This window comes from Denticeps clupeoides, chromosome 7, assembly GCF_900700375.1.
Source record: "Denticeps clupeoides chromosome 7, fDenClu1.1, whole genome shotgun sequence".
Classification (NCBI taxonomy): Eukaryota; Metazoa; Chordata; class Actinopteri; order Clupeiformes; family Denticipitidae; genus Denticeps; species Denticeps clupeoides.
In genome coordinates, this window is record NC_041713.1 from 23,648,206 (window position 1) to 23,672,392 (window position 24,187).

At 42.1% G+C, this 24,187-nt stretch overlaps 1 protein-coding gene across 16 annotated transcripts in view; it reads left to right on the top strand.

Annotated features, from left to right (window-relative positions):
* ppfibp2b (PPFIA binding protein 2b) overlaps positions 1-24,187 on the top strand; it is a 50,403-nt gene that overhangs the window by 25,158 nt on the left and 1,058 nt on the right. For 3 of the 16 annotated variants that reach the window (XM_028987762.1, XM_028987776.1, XM_028987771.1), the window contains 26 exons: positions 1,548-1,634; positions 2,524-2,637; positions 4,084-4,224; positions 8,000-8,212; positions 8,797-8,889; positions 10,197-10,308; positions 10,524-10,559; positions 11,433-11,494; positions 11,621-11,696; positions 12,986-13,095; positions 13,174-13,235; positions 13,766-13,840; positions 14,095-14,155; positions 14,553-14,588; positions 14,753-14,891; positions 15,326-15,358; positions 15,857-15,992; positions 16,117-16,245; positions 16,436-16,586; positions 17,630-17,741; positions 17,820-17,908; positions 17,981-18,103; positions 18,438-18,563; positions 20,283-20,471; positions 20,927-21,115; positions 23,093-23,158. In XM_028987762.1, coding sequence (XP_028843595.1) covers positions 1,548-1,634; positions 2,524-2,637; positions 4,084-4,224; positions 8,000-8,212; positions 8,797-8,889; positions 10,197-10,308; positions 10,524-10,559; positions 11,433-11,494; positions 11,621-11,696; positions 12,986-13,095; positions 13,174-13,235; positions 13,766-13,840; positions 14,095-14,155; positions 14,553-14,588; positions 14,753-14,891; positions 15,326-15,358; positions 15,857-15,992; positions 16,117-16,245; positions 16,436-16,586; positions 17,630-17,741; positions 17,820-17,908; positions 17,981-18,103; positions 18,438-18,563; positions 20,283-20,471; positions 20,927-21,115; positions 23,093-23,158 — 2,760 coding nt within the window. The other 13 variants (XR_003750403.1, XR_003750404.1, XR_003750405.1 and 10 more) reach the window with 13 other exon arrangements.

Below are 24,187 nucleotides of genomic sequence, written 5' to 3' on the forward strand. Positions count from 1 at the left end.
TGTCTGTTTAGCTTCATCATGTGGATTTGATTTTAAGCTTTTTATTAAGGCCTCATGGTTTGGCTTTACTGCTGAAACAGTGCTGTAAATACTAGAACTGTATTTTTGTGTGTAGTGTTCAACCAATTTATCTGTAATGACAAATAATTAATTGATTTAAAGACAATTGATTGACTAGGCCATTTTTTCAATTTGAGTGCTCTAAAATTAATTACTTATGATTTCTTTATGTTGGGCAATTTTGGGTGCCATTTTTAAAAATGTATTTCCTGGCATTTAAACATTAAACATAAAATTGAAACACTGGGAGGGACTGTGTGGGAGGCTGCCGATCGTCATGAGACATTCTCAGACTGTGGACTAATTCCGATGAAACTGGGATTCCTGCACAATCTGTGCCTTTAAGAGGGAAGAGACAAGCCACTTGGTAATGGAAAAAGGGAAATTCCAGCACATGTGGGCCGCCCGGATTGAAGGCTGGGCCTCCGGAGAGTGTTGCTCATAAATTGCACAGAGAGTTTACATCAATATGGCAATCCATGAAATTGCATTTGTAGAATGCCTTCAGCCTGTTTGTATTAGTCCGGTGATAAATTTGTGGTTCCTGCACTTTGTTTACATCATAATTTACAATAATGACTTTGTATATAATCTTGACAGTCGGTATAGAAGATCTTCTCTGATTATGTATGGAATGTGCTAATCATTTTGAAACAATTTATTCTTTGGTGACAAACTGCTGTAGCGATTCAGCCTCAACATGCAGGGTGTTAGGAGTCAGTGAGTTCGAGAGTGGAACATGGACCAGCCCATCAATGCTTCATCTCCCAAAACAATTTGTGTATTTGAAATTCCACCCATAGTTGACAGTCACTGCATTTTTGAAGCCTTACGCCGCAGTAATTGAGAAATGCAGAGCTGTCCTTTCACACACAGCTCGCATGGGCTTAGGGGAAGCGTTGGATAACCTCACTCTCTCCGGCCCAAGCCTGAGGGCTCAGGTTCCACCTTCTAAAGAGTGCTTAATGTAGCATTTATTGCAAGAGGAATGGTCTGAAGACTCCAGGCGCACATACTCTCTTTCCATGTCGCATTGATGCAAAGGCCGTGGGCACAGCAGAGGTTTTAGCCACGAGCTGAAAGCTGATTATCTTACCCCTGCCACATACATACACGAGTTGCCATGACGGATCTCTGTGTCGATATTGCTGTCTCACTGCCACTGAGAGTGGTCTTATGTGTAGGCATTTGCAGGATTATAGAGATACGGTTCATTAGGCGTCCAACAGCCGTGGTTAAGGGGGTTCCTTTTGTAAGTACAATATTTGTCAAGTGCCCAAGTCCTTTGATGGGCTTCACTGGACAATTTTGACAAAGGTTGATATTAATGAGTATGAGGTTAAACACTGCTCCATACCACATGTTCAATAGTTTGCAGCAAGTAGACAGGAATGCATCAAATTGTCTCCAAAACATTGATTCTTCTGTGTTTCTGTCTTACTAGTTACAGTTCTCTCCCTCTCTCTGCCTCTTTTCAATGATCGCAGATTAACCTCCAGTCATCAAGCAACAATGAGACCTGTCAGGAACGCCTGGTGCGTTTAGAAGGAGACAAAGAGTCGCTGGTTCTACAGGTGAGCAATGCATTTTCTCCCCTCCCACCTCGATATAAGAAAGTGGTAGTAGCCTAGTGCTCATACATGCTCACCTATGAACCAGAAGTTCGCCAACCCCACTTTGTGTCCCTGAGCAACACCATTGTGTCCCTGAGCAAGACACTTGATTCTCCTTGTACTTCCTAAATAAATCTGATTCATCATGGCATGGAGTCCCCAAGACGGTGAAGGGGGTACTAAAACATTACGTGAACCTGCTGACAGTGGGACACAGCCAAACATCATGGGGCACTGAGAACAAGACCTTCAGCTGTCACAAGTGTACAGGAATTCCCAAAGTTCTTGACAAACGTTTGCGTGATAAAGTTGGTATTTCTGCCTGTGAGGAAAACCTGAATGTGGGATGAAGATAGTAATCAGCCAGATTCTGTCCTGAAACTGTTATGGCTTGTCAGGCTTATCGCTTGTTTTGGTAGTGTTGCTCAGCCGGCACATTCTTCTGGCCTGCCTGAGCGTCAGTGACTTGATGCACAGTCTCGAGCCATAAGAAAAAAAACAACCCAAAAAAATAAAGACATCTGATTGGTTGGCCATGTCACCTCAAAGTGCCTGGATTTCTACATGTGTGTGCTGCTGGTGGTCTGCAGCCCTTCTTCTCACCTTGCGTGCAAAGACGGACTGTTTGTGGATTCTTTCGGAGACACATGAGTATAAACCTACTCAGTGAGCTTGTGCAAACAGTGCCCATGGATAGGAGTGTAACTGCCTAAGGTCTGTGTTGCGACATGCATTAGCATATTTCCTGTAGTGGGAGGGTGGGGGGAAGAGACTGAAAGCGAGATCAGAGTGAATGAGAGAGTTGTCCGGCGTGTCCCCAGCTCAACGTGTCCCGATCTTTGTGCCACAGGTGAGCGTCCTTACAGACCAGGTGGAGGCCCAGGGTGAGAAGATCCGCGATCTGGAGAGCTCTCTGGAGGAACACCACCACAAGCTCCTTTCCACCGAGGAAATGTTGCAGCAGGTAGGACGCCGCCCTCAGCCTGCAGTTTAAAGTTAAAGCTGCACAGAGATTTTAACAGTCTGACCTTATTTCTTAATGTTGAGCTTTAAAAGCTCTGGTAGTAGCATAGAGAGTTAACACCCCACTTACTACCATTGTGTTAACCCTGAGTGTCTCCAGGGGGAATGTCTTTGTATCTACTGATTGAAAGTTGCTCTGTAAAAGCACGTTAAAGTTCAAACGCTGGACTCAATGCACTACTTTTATTTCACTTTAAGGACAGAGGAAGTGCATGAGTCAGTCTCAGTGGGGATTAATAATTGATTTAATGAGTAATATTGTGAAAGTAGGCTTTGACCAGAAAGGGCGAATCAAGTGATCATGGCTTGACTGGTGCAGTCCAGTATTTATGCCCACAGCTTCCATTCTGGTACAGCCGCATTTGCAGAAGCACCACATTGTTTCAGCAAAGCTAAATCAAATGAGTCATCTTCCTGGGTGGCGTTTACAAGCGTTCTGCCGTTGTAACTACTGATAGTAAAGCTCTAGAGAATGTCTGTGGACATATGTATTATTATTCATGTTTAAAGACCTCATGTTTAAAACCTCATTAAATTCAATATTTAATTTACAAACATAAAAGAGGCTAAATAATAACTTTATAGAATTATTGAAGAGGTTAAACATTTTAAACGAATTTCTTAAATGGTTTACTTCCATCTGTTCAATGATTCATTTGTAATTTTACCTTAATGAGCTGAGCCATTTTAAACCTTTCCTCTGCTTTTTAACTGTGATCGCACTTTCGACACACATGAGGCGTACTACTGGTCTCACCAGTTTCCTCAGTGAGCGATATAAAAATCCTGTGTCTATGTATTGTCTCTCTATGAGCTACAGCTACTTTGTGTTTCTCTATTGAAATTCTAGCGCCTGTAACACTAGGTGGGAAAGGGTCTACAACAAAATACTTACTGCCTTTTGTGCTCAAGAAGGTGTTGAGTTACAGAGTTGTATTCTGTGGGTTTTTTACGTTTACAATTTCCTTCTGTATCGGCATGCTTTTTAAAACAAATCTAGTCTCTCTGATGAGATGGATATTGATATGATGGGGGTGTGACAAATTACCCCCAAATCTGACACACAGGTGTCTGGGTCTCTGTAGTAAACAGTGTTTCTGCTGCCATGCTGTCAATATTTTTCTCCTCCCTTCCTGGTGCAACTCTCCCCACAACACGTACACTCAGAGGATCTTCCCATCCGTTTATTTTACATGTTCGCAGAACCTTCCAGAGGCTGAACATGCAGAGGAATATACAATCAGTCTTACTTTAAACCTTTACTCTACCCTCAGCTGAACAAATTACATGATTTGTATGTGACACTTCCTAAACACTGCAGTCTGATCTGAAATGTAGAATATAAAGCTCACACATCTGTGTGTACGTGTGTGTGTGTGTGGACCAGGAGCTGCTGAGCCGAACCAGTCTGGAGACACAGAAACTGGATCTCATGGATGAGGTTTCATACCTGAAACTCAAGCTGGTGGGTGTGGAGGAGGAGCAGCAAAACCAAATCAACATGGATGACAAGCAGAACAAAGCAGAGGTATGGCACTCGACAACACTTGCCCAGGGTCAGAGGTCAAACCTCTTGCATCCCGCTCAACAGGGACGACATTGTTTTAATCAATATGCACAAACTAGACTCTTTATTTCAGGAAATAATAAACTAGCTAGTACTATGTTGGATGATATTTGGATTCTTTGAGCATGGATGTAAAGACATGTCATTGCGTTTAAGACTTTAGTAGGTGTTGTTGTAGCTGGGGGTCCATGAAAAAGAGATGACACTGACTCAATACGGGCATGTCAACAAACAGACAGGGATGCGGATGGCAATAAACATGACCTCAAAGGAGCAGCTGTCAGTCACGCAATGTCCGACAGGGTGTGGTGGAAGTTCAAATCCGTCAAATGAGCTGATTCAGCATGCAGATTTTTGTACTTCTGCTTAACTGAACTGTTCTCATTTCAGGAGAGTTGGGGCATTGACTTGCTTCTGTCATAAAATGGGTCTTAAAATGGGTAATATTATCATTCTGTGGTTTTGAGTGTGGATATCTGTATTACAGACGCTTCTGTGCAGATATAGTGAAGTCTGTGGATGTAAACATTTAATTCCATTTTTCACTCTTTACTGTTTGGCTTGTTGTTGCTCTACCTGGGAAGTCCCCATGTTGTGTAAATGGAGAATTAAGCCTGTAAGACTGCAGAGGGAGAAAAGAGTGCAAGAGACAGCACAGCACTTGGCGATTACATTTCTAATATACCTTAAGAGGTTAAACAAGAAATTGCAAATCAAGGTGATTAAATGGGTTTTGGATATTCAACTAAAGTAATGATGTCTGCTTTCTTCTAAATGAACTGCTGTGTGATCGTAGAACATACGAATAATAGAACGTGGCTTCCCCCATATGTTTCACTTGAATTGAACAATGTATAGAAAAATATACTTAATTTCCCACTTGTTTGTGTTTTACCTTCTTTTCTGTTAGATTTGCTTATTGGAAAGTATGGAAAAAAACAATGAATGTTTTGTCACATTGTCTATTATAATTCACTACTTTAACTCTGTGGCCTGATGCCCCACCCAAGTTGAGTCTTTGCCCTGCACCCAGTGCGGCATTCAGACCACACAAGGTCTGACCTTAACCCACATGTACTCATCTCCGTCATAAAAAAGGTCATAAACAAACAGTTGTTAAACCAACCAGTGTTCAATCAGGAAGACAGGTCCAGTCTTCAGTTTAGGTTCATTTTGAGAGTCCTCTTTCCTTTTGAGAGTCCTCTATAAATCCTCACTGTCAGGAGCAAGGTTCGGTAGATACTGATGTCATTGCCATCAGTTACGTACACACGCGCATCTCACAGTAGTGACAGCTGCATGGCACCGTCCTACAAGGAGGAATGGCAGGCATGCACTCCGAATATACCGAAGCCACAAAGACTTTCACCCTTCGGTACGAATCCAGACATGCAGGTATATCATCAGGCATAACAGCATAGTGTATCACATCAACCATGTCATTATTGTTGTGTCTGTGGCTGGTTTGGCGGTTTGTTAGCTCTGTTTGTGAGCAGACATACAATAGCAGAAGAAAAGGGCAAAAATAATTTTCTCTTTCTATCGATCTATTTATTCATGTTTTCATCTTTAGGCAACAGTATTTCTTCAGCATTCTTCACTATAACTTCATACACACTGGCACTTTTATTTCTTAATTTTCTGTTGACAAATTTAATGTGTTCAATAAAGCTTTTACTCCTTTAAAGACATAACAGTCCGGCATTTTGCTCTGAAAACAACTGCACCCTGTTCTGAGAAGTTCTCATATTAACACATTTCTACACACAGTGGCAAGAAAAAGTATATCCTTTTGAATTTCATGTTTTTTTTCATGTGGACATGTTTTGGACCTGCAAACCATGTCCACAAGCGCCATGGCAGATCCCCCAATGTCAGTGTCTCTTCCTCCCTGAGCTCAGGGATCCCTTAACATAAATTAGCTGAGCGCTCCAAGGCCTAAGAGAATAGGTGGGTTATCAGCTGGCTCTTGAAAATGTCCAGAGACGTGCTGAATCAGATGAACATAATTGGGAGATTATGTGGAAATCATGAAGGTGATAGAGACACGGAGACAAATGAATATGTGGGGCCACCTGGCGGGCTTGAGAGACCAGAATGGTAAAATTAGGGCTGAGGTGACATGTCAACGTTCATTGACAATGTCATGCACAACGATGCATTCGAACCAAAACAAAGATGGTGGCACCGGCGAGTAGCAGCAACGCCAGTGACTCAGAGTTTCAATAGTGCAAGAAATGTGCTTATTCGTCATACATGTTGTCAGTGTAGAAAGAAGTTATTTGGAAATTTGTACTTAATACTAGACTAGGCGTAAGGAGTATATATATATATAAGAGGATAAGAGGATACAAGAGGATACTGCGAGTGGGTGGGAAATCAATCCATTACCACACATTAAATCATCATTTATGTTTTCTGAAAGATACACATACCACATCAGGAAGACCACCACGGTGGGCTGTCGGGTTCCATTACTGGTGTTTATTTTAATAAAAGCAATAAAACATTTTCTGTTTTCAAACCCCAAAGTTTGGTCCAGGAATTTCCGATGTTGTGATTGCAATAATTAATGCAAACATTAATTAATGTTAAATCCCTTCAACATTTTTGTAGTTTTGTCCTATCGCAACACTTTCTGCTATTTTCATCAGGCAAACGTAATCAGTTTCACTTCCGTGTTACTGAACATGCAGACTTGTGTGACAGGAATGCTGCTCATTTATCCTAAAAAGTTTCCTCCATGCAAGATTGTGGTGGAACACAAAGGAAAGTTGTTAATTGAAAAACATTTTTGTACTTACACTGAGAGATGCAGACATGCACTCTATCATTTTCTATTTAGCTATCCAAAGATAACAGTAAGTGGAATTTATGAATGCCTTTCAGTACAAGTTTATTAGCAATATGGAATTTTGTATGTACAATTAAGTGGCATTCACAAGTTATTTTATAAGTACTGTGTTGTTCTCACAAGACATGTTTTTGCTCATTTTAATGTTTTATGTAACTATAAATATCAGAGATTACTTGCAGTTTTCACTTATTTCAGTAGTTTTACAGCAACCATCTCCAGACAAAAACACTGTTACTTCTGTCGCAACTTTTCATTAACAATCACAAAAGCAAAATCCTGGAGGATTTTTATTATTGGTTATTTAATTTTCAATTGCTCTGAAAAAGTATTCTGGGTGACCTTTTTATTTTTTATTGAAAGCTACTTCTTATTTCACTCTTATTTTAATTTTATTTTGTAATTTTGAGAGTAAGAGCAATAAACATGTAATGGAATGTTAAGATTTTCATTCAGATATGTAAATTAGAATGTATAAACTGCTATATTAGTCAATGAATGTATTCATAATCAGGAATCAAACCGATTTAGAAAAAACTAATTATTATATTAATTGATGCGTTGTAAAAATAATCACTAGATTAATCATTTTAAATGCCAAGCCCTAGTGAAAATGTGGCCATGTGCGGACTCATGTCTGCAATCTGTTGCTTAAATGTCATATGTCATTGTGTGTGTGCGTGCACACACACACACACACGCACACACCCTGTTGTCAGGCCACAGCTTGTCAATCATCATAAACAACATGATGATATGGAAGTGGTCCTGATTCTGAGACTCACGTATTGAGGGACACATTTCAATACGTACAATACGTTTACCCCCTATTTTCCTTTCTTTTTTCTGTCCTTCTTTTCTCCCTGTCTCTCACCCTCTCAGAGTGTAGTTAATCTGATTAGTGAGCTACAGGAGCAGATGTGTAGGTTTCAGCAGGAAATCAGTTTCCGCATCCAGGAGAAGCGGGCCCTGGAGGGCCATGGGGACGGTGGTTCCCGGGACACCCTCAACCGGAGCCCTGATGTGGGCTTGGGCAGCTCCGATGCTGAAGACTGCTGCCGCTGCAGAGGAGGAGAGAACGTATGCAGAACCTGTGTACGGAAGCACGCTATTCCACCATTAACTCGACTTTCAGACCCCTCTGTCCATTTCATCTTTTTCTTCTGCAAAATTCCTCAGACTCCTAACACTAACCGCATTTCTTTACAGTTGTCTTGGTGGTGTGGTGTAGACCCTTGTTGGCTGTGTGTTCTCATGTTGTGTTTAACTGAGTAACATGGACTACATGGACGTGGCCTATTCTGCATGGCATCTGCCACACTAACTAAGGAATTTTGAAGGGTGAGAACATAACAAATGGCCTGTGCTCCTCCACAGTATCTCTAAAATTGGAAAGTGTTGTAAGTGTGGAGCACTGGTCATCTCTTTCCCATGCAGATTTATCATGCGGGGCTCAGAGGAAATCATACAAACTCTCTCTGTCTATGGATTTCATGCTTTGAAGAACTGGTTCTGCATCTGAAGAGAGCCAGAAAGGGTCTACTCGGGGGGGTGGGGTGTTTCTTTCCCTGCTTGGGCTTTTCAGGGACACCCTTTTATCCAGTGTGAATTGAAAGTGAATTGACTTCAGGCTGTTTTTATCTGCCTATAAACTCAGAACCCCTTTCTGACTCTAATAGGGCCTGTTGCAAGAGCTGAATCTCCTTAAGAAGAAAGTAGAGGAGCTGGAGGGCGAGAAGAGTCAGTATGAGAGAAAGCTGAAGGCAACGAAGGTATGGAAAGCACAGTTAACTAACTCGCAACAGTTAACTAACTCATAAGGTTGTCAACATTTAAAACTGCATTTACATTTTTTTCTTTTTTTAAAAAATATTTTTTTTACTTCGTCTTAAACATCCCTCCTCGTTTTGCTGAAACATCAGCGGAGAACAGACCTCAGGGGAGAATATCTCTCTTTCGGCTCACTCGCCTCTCTCTCTCTCACTCTCTGTCTGTGTCTCTCTGCCTCACCCTCTAGCTGTCCATCTCTTACTCTCTCCATGTATGTTACCAGTCGCTCATGACCAAGCTCTCGAGCCTGAAGCTCACGGTTGAGCAGACTCAGGCCGAGCGGCAACTTTGGGAGGAGCGATGTCGGACAGCTCAGGTGCTTCTTCCTCCCCTCCTCCTCCTCTTCCTTGTTTTGTCCCATCTGTCCACATACCTCAGTTCCTTTGCCACATCTTTTTATGTTTTCGCCTTTTCGCCGTAGTTTCGTGTTTTGTGCATGTACTTCAACTCAAAAACAGGTGAACTGTTGGTCTGACGATGCCCCGATACTCTTGTTTAGTTGAGGATACATAGCAAGTCACAGAGACAGAGAGAGGGAAGCTTGTGAGGCTAATTGGGAGCGACAGCTCAGCATTACTCTTCAGTGCTTTCAGACCCAGAGCTAAGAGTGGGCGGCGAGCATGCTTCACTCCATGTGTGTATTTAGTTGATCCATCTGTTTATTTTAGTACTTTGTCCAAGACACAAGAGACATTTGTGTGCATTCAGTGCAAATATGGGTCATATCATCAGGTTTGTATCACACTTTCGCTCTAGGATCTATTAGCAATTGCTGCTATAGACACACTCACACACACACACACGCACCTTCATGAATTTTTGCTTGTTTGTAAGGACCTAGGATAAAACAAATAGTATTACCCCCTAACAAGGCATTTTAAAATACAGCCCAACACCTAAATGTTAACTCAGTTATCAGTTTTCAGCATTTACCGGGGTGGACCAGAAAAATGTGTGAGGGACATTTAATGCTGGCTAAGATAGAAGTTTTCTCTGGGATGCATTCATTATGTTATCTTTAACACAGTGTCTTCTTTTTCTTTTTTTTTGTCCTTTGTCCGTTTCTGTCCCTATGGACCTCATCACAAGTTGTGCATTATTGAATCATCCGTGGAATGATTCACTCCACACTGTACCATGTCTGCATCTGTCATAGAAAGCTTGTGAAATTGGCTGTATACCTATGAGCCTCGTCGTGGTCAGCGTTTTCTCTGCCCCCGGTGTGATCTGAGCACTGTCCTCTCCACAGGGGGACATCGCTGAGCTCCAGCAGCTATTGGCTGCCAAGGATGTGGAGATAGAGTGTCTGCAGAGCCAACTGCAGTCCAGAGGAGCCATGACCAGTGACACGACAGACAGAGGTAGAGTATCTGTAGTTGTTTCCAGGCATGGCAGGCGTGAGGGAACGTTGGACGGTCAGATAAACGAAGAGAAAGGGTTCACAAATGTTTTATAGCAGCTGTAGTTGTACAAGATGCGTTGCCTAACGTCTCCCTTTTCTTTCCTCGACCTCTCTTTCATCCACGACCCCTGCTTCTTTCTCTGCTATCCTTTGGTCTTGCGGCACCCTCTGCAGTAGAGGAGGTGTACAAAAAAAAGTTAAAAGAGAAATGTAAGCCTTTCGGTTCCCTCTGATTTATTTCACTGCTCAGTCGCCCGGCTCCCCTCCACCCCCTCCCTGTCACTGCGTCATTGTCACACCATCTAAGCACTGCAATGTTTGTCATACTCATTCCATCACCACACACTCTGTGTGTGTGTGTGTGTGTGTGTATTCTTGCATGCATCCATGCACTTGTGATCATGCATCCATGTTGATGTGTCTTGGCTATGAGAGTAAATGTGTGTGTGTGTGTGTGTGCATGCTTTCATGTGCACCTGTGTGTGTGTGTCATGGTCCCATCTGCTCCTTATTGAAGCCTGTCGGGCTCTGGCAGTATTTAACCCTCATTCCGTAATCTACAAGCATGCAGCCACTCACTTCATCTGCAAGAGCATGCAGCTGTGCTTCTGTAGCCGACTCCCGTAGTCCCGTGTTCCTCAGCTTCATCACCATGGGGATGCCTCAGCAGTGTAATCTGCCTTTAATCCTCAACTGCGCTTCTCACAGCTTCTCTCACACTTCTTCATTACCATGCGCGGCCTGATAGCTCCTTAATGCGGGGGCTTTTAAACTTTGGAAATACCTCCTGTAATGCTTCTGCTTCCAGGGATGATGCAAATGTCTGACTTTGTTGTGGTGCATGGTGGCATTCTCAAAGAATGTGTTTCATGGATCTATCAATCATTCAGATGCAAGCATATGAACTGAACTCTGCATTTGGTATTTAAGCCCAGGACAGTGGTCAGCACATGCATGTCTGCCCTGCACAGAACAGACACTTTGCCGATCACTGCGTGCCTCAGTTCAATCACACACAACGATGAAAATCCCAAAAGGTTCAGACGTGCTTCCCTACTTGACTTGTTTTTTTAACTTTTACAGACCAAGAGCTCCAAAGGTTAAAAATGGGCATGGAGTGTTTACTGGCTGCCAATGATGAGAAGGTAAGAACTGATTCACAGCGTATCGCTGCGTTTGCCCTTTGTCTTTCACCCACCTCCTAAAAATTCTAAATCTACTGACGTTTTTGACAAGTTTTAAATGTCTTAGCTTTCTTTTTTTCCTCACAGAACCGGCACATAGAGGAGCTCACAGCTCTGCTGTCTCAATACAGAAACATGAAGGACATGATGGCTCTCACACAAGGTAAAATTGATCTCATTTAGAGCACACAACATTCACAACTATTAACACAATATACATTTCCCCCAAATGCTGATGTAGCCTTGTGCAAGAAACAGAGATTATGTTTCTTTGGCAGAGACCATAATTATCTGATATACAAGAGATAAATTGATTTGGTGGTCAAAGAGCAAGGTCACTCTTGGTTGTCACCATTGTAGGAATATTTACCTTTTGTGAATTGTAAATAAATTCAGAAGCTGATATTGACCTATTGCAAATGTCTTGACTATCAGTCGGCATTCAGTATGTTTTTCTCTGTAAAATATTAAATGTCATCATACTATACTATTTTTTCAAAAATAAGTCATTTGCGCTACATTTGCAGTACATTTATTATGATTTATATAGAAAGAAACAGAGCTGGTTATCAGAAGCATGCATTCATTCTGTTTTTTAATCATGCAAATAATATATATTTAAATATAATTTGTTTTATCTTGCCTACATGAATTAACTAGACGTCTGCAGAAGAAAACTGGATGTCAACAAAACTTTGCCTGCTGTCCACATACACACATCTGATCAAACGTATAACCAGTTATTCAAGTACCAAAGAAACACACCACAAGGAAATGGCTGCTAGTAATAGACACCAGCTTTGCTTTTATTAGCTAGGATCCCTATATAGACAGTTATCAAGCTCTTGGCGTTCTCCATCCCATATGCCAGACTCAGTTCTGTCAGACTCTCACATCTGAAACTGATGCCCAATGCTTTACTCATTGTTCACACATAACTGTGGTGCCAAGCACAGCACAAATATGATAATAGAATTTCCACATGACACCTCAATGCCAGTATTGAGAGAGCATACAGAGTGGAGAGGAGCACTGAAAAAGTTTCCTTCAACACCACAAAAAGATCTAATAACTGAAGCAGGACACAAGTCATATGCTCATCAAGACAACTATGGAAAGGGTGAAACGTTCCTTGGGATTGACATCACTCAGGATATTGGATGGGGTTTTCACGCCTCTTCACTCATCAAAAAGGTTAACTAACACTGAGCAAGCTGAAGAAAAGCAAGGCAGCAGACTGTTTAATTGCTGTCTGTGAACGTGCAGTTGCATGATCTACATTTGCTCTGTTTTTTTGTGTAACAATTGCATCTCTAGGGATGCTACTAATTAATAAACTTTATTGTCTAATAAATCGTGAGCTAAGTGACCGAGAAGCTGCTCAGGTCTTTTTCCAGTCTTTGTTAATACAACACATGGCTGATGACTGGTCGGGTGTGTCCTTGCTTGCAGTGCCAGGGGACAGGCTGCTGTTGTGTGGCAGCAGTGAGGAGGAGCTGAGTGGGAGCTGGAGATCCAGAGGCCTGACACATAAAGCCACCACAGATATCAGTAGATATGAGGTAGGAGCTGTGGAGAAATGGAATCCAAGCATACAGGATGTGATGTGTTCTATTTTCTCACACCCTCTTACCTGGCAGATCTCATCTAGAGGCTCCTCCCCCCTCCTGATTCCTTCGCTGCAGAAAGAACTGGACTCCAGGTAGGAATAAAAGAAATCCGGACCACTTCATTAAGATCCTCTTCATCTGTTCTCACCATACACATCTTCACATAGACTTTAGTATTCACTCCAGAATCACTTTTTTCACTATTTGTTATGTAAGTGTCTCATTCCAAAACTAATTAAATAAAACATTTCACCAGAATTCTGTACATGTATACTCTGTTCAGTATTATGCACATGTGATTTCTCAGTTTTCTTTTATTTTTAAAAAATTTGCCAAAACCTCAAGTAAACCTTTTTCACATTGTCACTATGGGATGTTGTGTGTAGAATTCTGAAGGAAAAAAAAAATTATTATTATTCTTCACCAAAAATGTCTTATTTTTAAAATGCATTGAGTGTCACCCAATATTGGGTGATGAAGATTTTATGAATTTGATAGCAAGCATTCTTGATAACGAGCATTCTTTTATACTTTTTAACGTTTTGTTAACCATATAATACAGACATTTAAAAACGACTCCAGAATTTTCCTAAATCAACAGCTGTCTCTCCACTTGTAACAGTTTTCAGATGGCTGTGGAAACCAGCATTCCTCCTAGAGACAGAAGCTTCCACAATGGACAGTGGCAAGCAGAGAGGTTAGTGGCAGCTAGGAGGATGGGACATTTAATTAAGTGGTGCCGGTGACCCTGTCAGTCTGATGTCCTGGTCCTATACACACGCCCCTGCCCTGGCTTCTGTTGACGTAAGCCTGTCACATCTCATTAGGTAGTAGGTGGGGGTCCTACAAGTCAAGGCACTGGCAGGGACCCCCACAACCCAGTCAGACCCAACTGGAGAAAACCAACTGGCTAACTGGTTATGCCTGTGCTGATGTGTTCTCTTCTGCCAGGCCTCGCCCACGATTGCTGTCCAGCAGTTTGGAGGATCTACAGAGTGGATCTTTACAGAAGGTTTTTTTATTTTATTTTATTCAGCTTTACATTAATTTCATTTACATGCAGAACTAAATAAATTGGCACCGTGAAACTAGAGGAAGAGCATGAAACTTCCAAGACTAATAGTCCTGTGTTCTGTACCCTGCAATGACATCTGCAGATTTTGGGAGGGGGGCAGGGGATTCAACACCGGGATATCAGAGCTCCAAACTATTAGTTACTCACAGTCACTAACCAAGGTGATTCTTACAGAATAAAAGGCTTGAATACTAAAATACTGAACACATAATATAATGAATGGCAGTGAGAATTAATGACTTGTATTTTGCATGATTAGAATGAAATGCCTCTCGTTACAGTTCTAACTATCTGTGTGTGCACATTTTCTCTGTGTTTCATTTGCTTCCTCAAGCATGTAGGGGCACGGCTGGTAGAACCTGTTTTAGAGGTATTTTCTTCAGACAGTTTCAGTCTAACATTAACCCTTAACCCCTAACACACACCTGACCATGTAGTGTTGTTGTGAGCTTCAGATTCCACTGAAACATCCGAATATCCATTACATCCATTCGGGTATTTAATCATAATCATGCACCTTGTTTCTCCACACAGAATTGCCAGATATACTCTGACAGATATAAGACGCTGCCAGGGAAGTTGTCACGGGCTCAACCGGATGGGGAGAGAGACAAGTACCTGGTGGCTCTGCAGCTATCCCCGGATGAGAGCGAAGACAGTGACTTCAACCTAAGTGAGTCCTGATAAGTTGCACTATAGCAGACAATTGCTCTGTTCAAATATTTTCCGATTATATTTTAAAACTGACACACTTGTTTTACTGTCAGATATCATACTGCTTTGCTGCAGTTGCAGGATTACTATTAATATTTTGTGGAAAAGAACAAAATGAACTAAGTAAATAATCCTTTCATGTTATTTTATTTTTTCAAATTGTAATTTTCCTGACTGTAACAACCCTGCTATGAAGTTGTTCTTTTACTACTTTTGCTTTGCTGCATGCCACACCGCAGACTCATGCATGACTCTGTGCACTCTGACCTCCCATGTCAACATGCTGCAGGTGTAACCGCATGGACTAACTCCTCTCTCTCCTCACTCACTTCACCTCTGCACGCTCATTTCCGCCGCTTCTGGCTGATCTTACCTCCGGCTTTCCCTCGGAAGACCGCTGCAGGAGTGCCAGTGCTCCAGCGCTAGGTACTGCACTGCACAGCACTGCACTGCAAAAGATGCTAGCTGCATGCGTCCTAGCGCAGCATGCTGCTGTCAGACACATTTTCTGCCTCTTCTGGCTGGACCGTTGAGAGGTGTGAAGCCTGTGGAGGCAGCGAGGACTTCAAGCCCGCCCGCCCACAGCTGAAGTCAGGATTACGAGCACTTTGAAGTGCTGTCATGTGATGCTTGCTTGTGGCCTCCACAAGGATGGCCGTACAGCTTTAATAAGGAGCCTTAAGCATACAGAGCCATTCCCTCTGTCTTTAAGAGTGGAATGAAAATGACACATTTCTTTACTAATCTGTTCATTTTAGCTTAGTTTGACTTTTTATGCATATATTTAATGCTCCCCTTCAGCTGCTGTGGGAGGCTTGATCTTTTTGGTGCACAATCATGTGGACTCTACATGTCTAACCAAATGAGGCAAAGTGACCTTTTTGTGACTGGATGTATTTTTTGTGGCCTTTTTTTTTGTCTCAGGAAGGACAGAGAAAGCAGAGGACTCCGTGCTGCCTGACCTTTCCCCTTTGTCATCAGGGGTGGACTCGGGCCAGCAGTCTCCTGTCTCTCCAGAGAACAGAAAGAACCAGCATGGAATCAAGAAACTGTGGGGGAAGTGAGTAATTCCATCAAAACTGCAGAATGTTTGCATGAGATATTCCTGAAATAGAGCCCTTCCAGTAGACATGCCCACCTTTACATGATGTGAGGTTAGAGCACTTGTCTTACTGTTTTGCAAGGATCCGGAGGAGCCAGTCGGGCAGCCTGCCCGCAGATGATCCCGACGCAGCCGGGTTCCGCAGGGGAGGAGCACGTGCCACGGCTGGCCCTCGATTCTCCCACATCAGTGACACAGGAAATGGATTGCGGTCGGTACATTTTGGGTTAATTCACTTTAAACATTAGGGCCAGACAATAGCCATATTCATCCCATAATAATTACAGGAAGCCCCTACGAGGATCAAGGTTCTGTGGACTGAATAGAGCAGCTGTGCTGCATCAGCAGTAAAAGTCACTTTTACGCAGCTTCTCAAAACTCTGCCTGCATCCTTGTTGCAGTGATGGAAACCCGTCGTTCTCCAAGTGGAGCCCACTGCAAGTGAGCAGCTGGCTGGAAGACCAGGGGCTGGGCCAGTACGCCAGGCAGAGCCAACAGTGGGTCAGTAGCGGGCAGACCCTGCTCTCTGCAGCCTCACATGATATAGAAAAGGTAGAGTAACAAACAGGAAACTGTAGCTGTCATTTGTTTACCATGTTTTTCTCATTCTAGCTGTCTAATTTATACTTAGGAGTACTTTTTTTAAAACTGAGCCAGGGTTTTCTTTTTTCTGTGTACATTGCCATGATTTGCTTTTTTCTTCTAGGGTGTGTCTAAACCCTATGACATTCTTATGTTTAAAGGCATGTGATACAGTTGTCTTTGGCAGGACATTCTACACTTAATTCTCACTTCCTATTGGCAATCATTGAAAAAAGACAATTACAAAAGAGCTTTATATGGAAACTTGCTGTGCTCAAGTGCTTTTGTTTTATCTTATAAAGGAGGAGAAAATGCTTATTATTAACACAGTGGGAAGTTACAGTATATCTTTGCCCCATCTTTAACTAGTGAGCTACTGAACTAATGATAATGATATTAATTGAAATTGTATTCAGTGTTAAGTGACTCATCTTATTTCATACGTATATATGAACTTTCTGCAGTGTTAAACACTGTGTATTGTCAATTTCACACACTGATGAAATGCAACACTGATATGAGCATAATTGAAGCAAAAAGCCAATGGAAACACAGTCACGGTACACAGTCACCAGTCTCATTTTATAATCACTTTGTATTAAAAGGGTGTAAACAAAATGAAATTTAGCAAACAATTATAACTGACTGCAGCCATCTGATGATCCATAACGCCTGTCTCTTCATTTCAAATGATTGTCCTGCTCCACAATTGGTCTGTCGTTCAGCCTGTCAATCATCCAACTGATGATCACATGTCCAAATTGCTTTTACTGCCACCATCACTGTGAAGCAGTCACGTCATGTGTCCTAATGACTCATTAGTCGTACCTGTCATCTGCCAGTTCAGATCTCCAGCATCACTCTCACTGGTGTGGCCTCATGTCAGAATTGTCAAAAGTGCCTGTGATGTTTAGTGGTGATGATGTCGGCAGGGTTGGACAGTGTTGGTTGGCCCTTACAGGAATATACCTTGATCTCTGGATTTAAAAGCATTAATGTCATTTTCATGAAAGGAGATGGGGATTAAGCATCCGCTTCACCGGAAAAAGTTACAGCTGGCTCTACAGTCCTTCAGCAACAAGGCAAATGAGAAGTCATCAGAACTCGACCACATCTGGGTCACACGTAGGTCCCCCTTCTCGTGCCTGTCAGCATTTGTGTTAGATTGTAGCTCTGTTTGTTTAAAATCTCTCCTGTGAGCAGGTTGGCTGGACGACATTGGTCTGCCTCAGTACAAAGACCAGTTTAGTGAAGCGAGGGTGGACGGGAGGATGCTGCAGTACATGACAGTGGTAAGAGTCTAAGACTATATGTCTGAATTTTAATGCTGAAATCATTTCACCCTAATCATCATTTCATTCCAGGATGATCTTCTGTTCCTGAAAGTAACAAGTCAGCTCCATCACCTCAGCATCAAGGGTGCCATCCACGTCCTTCACCTCAACAAGTTCAACCCCAATTGCCTGAAGCGCAGGCCGGGTGATGAGGTGAGACAGCATTCCAAGTTCACCTATATCCTAGAGGCTTTTTACGGTGAATTGGACAATTTATTTCTGCCATGTTGGCTCAACATGTTCCACGTGGTGGAACAGTGACAGTTTGTCACTTCTGCTGTTTCAAAAATGATGTCTTTTTGTCAAACACATAGAAAGAGAGATATGAAAAATGATTATTATATAAGTGATTAAGTGTGATGTGGCTTTGCAGTGTTTTCAAGGCCTCTGTCACTTCTAACATGATGATCGTATTGGATCAGTTACATCAAATGATATATGAAAAAAGTCCCACACCCTCTAAGACTCGGCCCATTCTGTTTTTTAGAACAAGACGACCCCATCAGAGGTCATGCAGTGGTCCAATCACCGTGTGATGGAGTGGCTGCGCTCAGTGGACTTGGCTGAATATGCACCCAACCTGAGGGGCAGCGGTGTACATGGGGGTCTTGTTGTAAGTAGGGCTACACCATGGTCAACAAATCAAATCTATTTTGTTATCTATTTTGTATCTTACAATACGTATCACGATACACGGGTCACGATACGATTATATCACAATATATTGTGATACTGTACATATTGCAATATTCTACAGTTTCTGACAATGTAAAAACAGAGCTGAAATACAAGATGCTGTTATCATGTCTATCAAAGTACTCAGCTGTACAGCGCCAGCTACAGGAGTGGAGGTTGTAGTCGCATTCTCATCTCTGCTGACCTCACTAAAGAAAACGTTCCACAGCACCACCTGGTGGACTAATTTGTATGCAAAAATATTGATGTTTGATGTCCCTGTATCGATCAGAAGTGTCAAAAGTTTTTAAAAAGACTCGAGTAAAAGTATTGACTGAACTTTTTTACTCAAGTAAAAAGTGCAGGCTCTTAATCATACTTAAAGTATAAAAAGTATAAAGTAACTTTGAGATGGACAAAACCACTATTCGTTTCAAGTGCAACCAGAGAAAAATGAAATGAAATTCTTTTCTAAACACATTAAAAAAATAAAACTGCTGTAATAAATTGAGGAATTCTCAATGTCCATTCGCAAACTCAATGTCCATGATGTTCAAAAAATGTATCGGTATGCAAATAGATTTTAGCCTACACATTAATACTATCCATCAGACTTCAAGGCCTAGACAATAACATTAAATGCATACCGTATGCCAAACTGCAAGATCATGGGACTTCACTTGCTATGTGAGAACCAGCCAGTAGTATGTCAGAATTTATGGATTTTTGGTTGTCCACCTGCCTCTTGAGAATTAACCACAAGTTTAAATTGGATTAAGTTCTGGGGAGTTTCCTGGTCATGGACCCAAAATTTCAGTGTTTTGTTCCCCCGAACCACTTAGTTACCACTTTGGCGCGGTGATCCATCATGCTGGAAAAGGTATTGTTCTTCATCAAACTGTTCTTGGATGGTTGGGAGAAGTTGCTGGAGGATGTTTTGATACCATTCTTTATTCATGGGGCAAAATTGTGAGTGAGCCCACTCCCTTGGATGAGAAGCAGCCCCACACATGAATGGCCTCGGGATGCTTTACTGTTGGCACGAGACAGGACTGATGGTAACGTCACCTTTTCTTCTCATTTTTCCAGGAACCCCAAACAATCAGAAAGGGGCTTCATCAGAGAAAATGACTTTACCTTTTACTTTTTGCACAATATCAGTCTGACCTTAATGTGTTTTTGGAGAGAAGTGGCTTCTTTGCTGCCTTTCTTGAAACCAGGCCGTCTTTCAAAAAGTCTTTGCCTCACCTGCCTGCTGCCATTCCTGAACAAACTCTGCACTGGGGGCACCCCGATCCCGCAGCAGGATCAACTTTAGCAGCAAAGCAGCAAACTTTGTGAAAACCAGTGTTTTTTCATTCTCAAAACTTTTGGCCCGAACTGTCAGGCTTGGAATGGCCAATTGCATATATTGCAAATATTACTAAAGGGATAACTGATATTTGCAATATATATGATTTAAACTTTTTTTTTTGTTTTGTTTTGGATTGTCATGTTTGTCATGTTATGATTGTCTGAAGTTTTGTGCAAAACACTTTTATCAAAAATATTTAATATGAATGTAATGTTACATTTTTGTGTTTCACATTTCTTAATGTTACAAAAAGCATAAGATTTTTGCATAATGCGTTAACAAGTTTTCACTTTACTTTGACAGATCCTAGAGCCTCGTTTCAACTCGGACACACTGGCCATGCTTCTGAACATCCCACCACAGAAAACACTGCTGCGGCGCCACCTGGCCACCAACTTTGACTCCCTGGTGGGTCGGCAGGCCCAGCTGGCGAAGAGGGACTTCACAGAGTCACCCAGCTACACCCCCCTCAGCACCACTGCTAAAGTGCGGGTAGGAGATTAGTGCCGCTGCAGTATTAGGAAACTGTGTGTGGGGGTTCCTGAACAGGGAATTTATCGTCTTTATTCCTCTCTCTCTTTTTCTTGGTATCTTAGTTTTTCAAATTTTTCCGTGTTTACCCATTCCATTCTTTAAGACTTTTCATTCCACTTCTCCTTTTTTCTGCTCTCTAACCTATTTCATTCTCATCATCTTTTTTTTCCCACTCTTCCTATTTCTGTGTCCTTTTCTCACCCCTTCCTTCCCTCTTAATCCCCGTTCGCCTGACTCCTCAGACCTGGATAATCCCAGTGCTCCACCCAGGCCATTAGTATGTGTGTAGTCCAATTTCCCAGAGGCAGCAGCTCTGAGGGACCAGCAGGATAATATAATTCACTCCCTCAGCAGAGCTGGGCTTACAGGAGGCCCGCCCACCATTACAGACCCTCACAAATGTTTCTTTGCAGCCAAAGAAGCTGGGTTTCTCCAACTTTGGCCATCTGAGGAAGAAGAAGCCAGACGATTCCACGGACTACATCTGTCCATTGGAGGTGTCTCAGGCCCCGGTGCTGGTGAATGGGGCTCAGAACCGGCCCTACTCTGGATTCAGGGGCCTTAGCCCAATCTTAGACCGGGACCCTGGAAGGCGGGAGCAGGTGGGACCACCAAGCTGATGCTGCCAACCCACACCTCTTCCCCCTCCTCCTCCTCCTTTCCTCATCAACCAATAAGCTTGCAGTCAATAACTGCCATTCATCTGCCACCCTCAATCCCTCAGTGCCGTGTAACACGTATGTCTGTGGCCTCTGCCTTTCTCCATTAATTCACTGGCATGAACTGCATCCTGGGCATTTCACTCGGAGTCCAGACATCGGGCCCAGATGCCAGGGACCAGGAGGTGTGTTTTGCAGCTGAGAAGTCATTTCTCCCAGTTAACACACTCTGGACGCCACTTATAACTGGTAATAAACGTATGCACCAAGCATGGGGCTTGCTTGCATCCGCAGGGTTTATATAAATACAACAAGAGAGAAGAGCTTGTAAATGATCAGTCTCCCTTTTTGATAGTGTGTAATTATTTTGGTCACACAGAGCACGATATTGAGTTAGTTAGAGTGTATGTGTACATCCACCCAGGGTTAGGTACAGATAAATAATGCCCGTTCTTTCTGTTTTTTATTTATTTATGTAAACCCTGTGGACCTCATAGTTAGCGTATTGTGCTGCATTTAGTGCCAGGTTGAACATACGGCCTTTTGAGTTATCTGTGAAATTACAGGTATACACTACCAGTCAACATTTTGACGCACCTACTCATTTTTAACATTATAAAGCAAAACACAGGGTTATGAAATACCACACGTGAGGTTATGTAATAAACAGTGGTGACCTAGCACGGGGGAGTGGTGGCCTAGCGGTTAAGGAAGTGGCCCCGTAATCAGAAGGTTGCAATCTGCATTGACTTATAGCTTTGTTCTCACCATTTCTGTGAACTTCGTGGAGGACCCTGACAGCCATCTGAATCCTGGGAAGCCTGGTGGCCCCCTCCAGTACTGTCCAAACCCAGTCGACCCCCAAAACTGTGCCACTGAGCAAAGCACCGTCCCCACACACTGCTCTCTGGGCACCTGTCATGGCTGCCCACTGCTCACCAAGGGTGATGGTTAAATACGGAGGACACATCTTGTCATGTCACTGTGTGCTGTGCTGCAGTGTATCACAATGACAATCACTTTAATTTCACTAAACTATCAAAAAGTTTCGCGTCTTTCCAAATCAGGGAGTTTTTACTGTGATGCCAGCATTATACTGAACACTTTCTTTTCACTCATCTCATGATGATGATAATAATGCACAAAGCAGCCATGAAAGTGAGAAGACTCAGAAAAAACTGATTCATCAAACATACTTTACTTTATCCTGATACAACAAATGCTAAATATGTTTTTTTTGTACTGGATTCTTCAAAATGGCTCCATCTTAGTCTCCATAACTGCCACAGAGTAGGGGCGTCCAGACTTTTAACTGGTAGTGTATACTAAATTCAAATAAAAGTATTTATCCCCTTTTGCTGTTCAGATACAGTTGTTTAATGAACTTGTGCAATATTTGCATATTTAGATAAATATTTATGGCTAAACATAATCTATAAGGTATCGATTTTTAATACAGTTGAATATTTTCATACAAGCCAATCCACTATCATACTTTTTTATAACTGTGATGGTACAGAGTATGTTCTTATATCTGTCGAGGGTATTATCCCTTGAAAAAATGACTTCTACTGATCAATAAATCCTCCTGAATCAACGTGCAAGTGTTCTTCTTCAACATATAGCACTTGCATGTCCTTTAGAAGGCTGTTATTGGTTAATTTTGGGCAGCACAAGCAATAGGAACACCAGGAACTTGCATGAGCAACCAGTGCCATCCACTAACCTGCTGCACTGATGATTTAGTTCACAAAATTCCATTCACATGTCCTGGAGCAGGAACGATACCCATCATGCATTGTTGAGAATGCTCACCATTCAGCCTACATTAGCTTGCTTGCATTTCTGTGGTCATGGATGAATAAAAGGCTGCAGGACGAACTAATGACTGTGTGACAATGCTCACTCCTGCCATGTCAGGCGCTGGTCACCACTGGCACCATCACGCAGATTGAGGCTCTCTCCGAAGGAATAAACAACCTGACTGTGAGTACGGTACCAACACCTCATCAATGGCGAAGTCTATAAAGTGTGTATTATGTCACAAGATTCCTGACTGCACTATACAGACTATGTATGTGTGTGTGTGTGTGTGTGTGTGTATATCAAGAAGAGTATACACATCTAAAAATGTAAATAAAAAGATAAATGTATAAGTGTAAGTGTAAAAAGTACAAGTGATAAAGTGTATTGTGTATACCATTAAAGCGGGTAAATTTAATGTAGCAGTTAGAATGGAATCTGTAACTTATTTGCCCCAAAAGGCTGAATATCATTATATATTTACATATATACTAAAAAAATCCACCAGTGCTTCATTTCTCGTATGTAATGTTACCAGGGTTTGAGGTGTGGACTGACAGCTCCTCAGTGCTTGCCAATAACCCAAGTGACCCCATGGACCTTCTTGCTTTTCAGTACTTGCTAGGCTGTGATGAGCTGCTGCGAGGGATGAGACGGAGCCAAACAGCCATTGTGTGAATGGACACTGGTGCACTAACATCTGCAGATGCTAATGCGTGACCCAGGAACCGTTTAAACCGGCAGATTGAGGACAGTGGCTGCTCAGTCCCCAGTGACATTTATACTGACACCCTGCTGCAACCTTCCACCTAACCAGCTCAGTTTAGTCCCTCATAACTTTTCATCCTCCTTTCTGTTATCTTTGTGCTTCACCTTCTAGGATTATTATATACCTTATTATAAAGAGGTCATTTCTGAGGAATTTTGGAATTTATATCATGTTGAAGTAGATGAACAGGCAAACATGCTGTTATACACGCCCTGTTCAAATTTGAACTATTTTTTTATCTATAGAGAGTAGGCTTTAATACCGTAACTATGCCTCCTTTTATTAATAACTTTGTCCAACATGGGACTCAAAGGCAACCTATATTTTAAAAGCTTGATATAGACTATAGTCTATAGACTATACAGACATGGACTGTATTTACCCTGGTAGATGGGTTTTCCTTCAAAGTAAACAGATCCTCAGGGTTTTAGAAGAAACCAGCC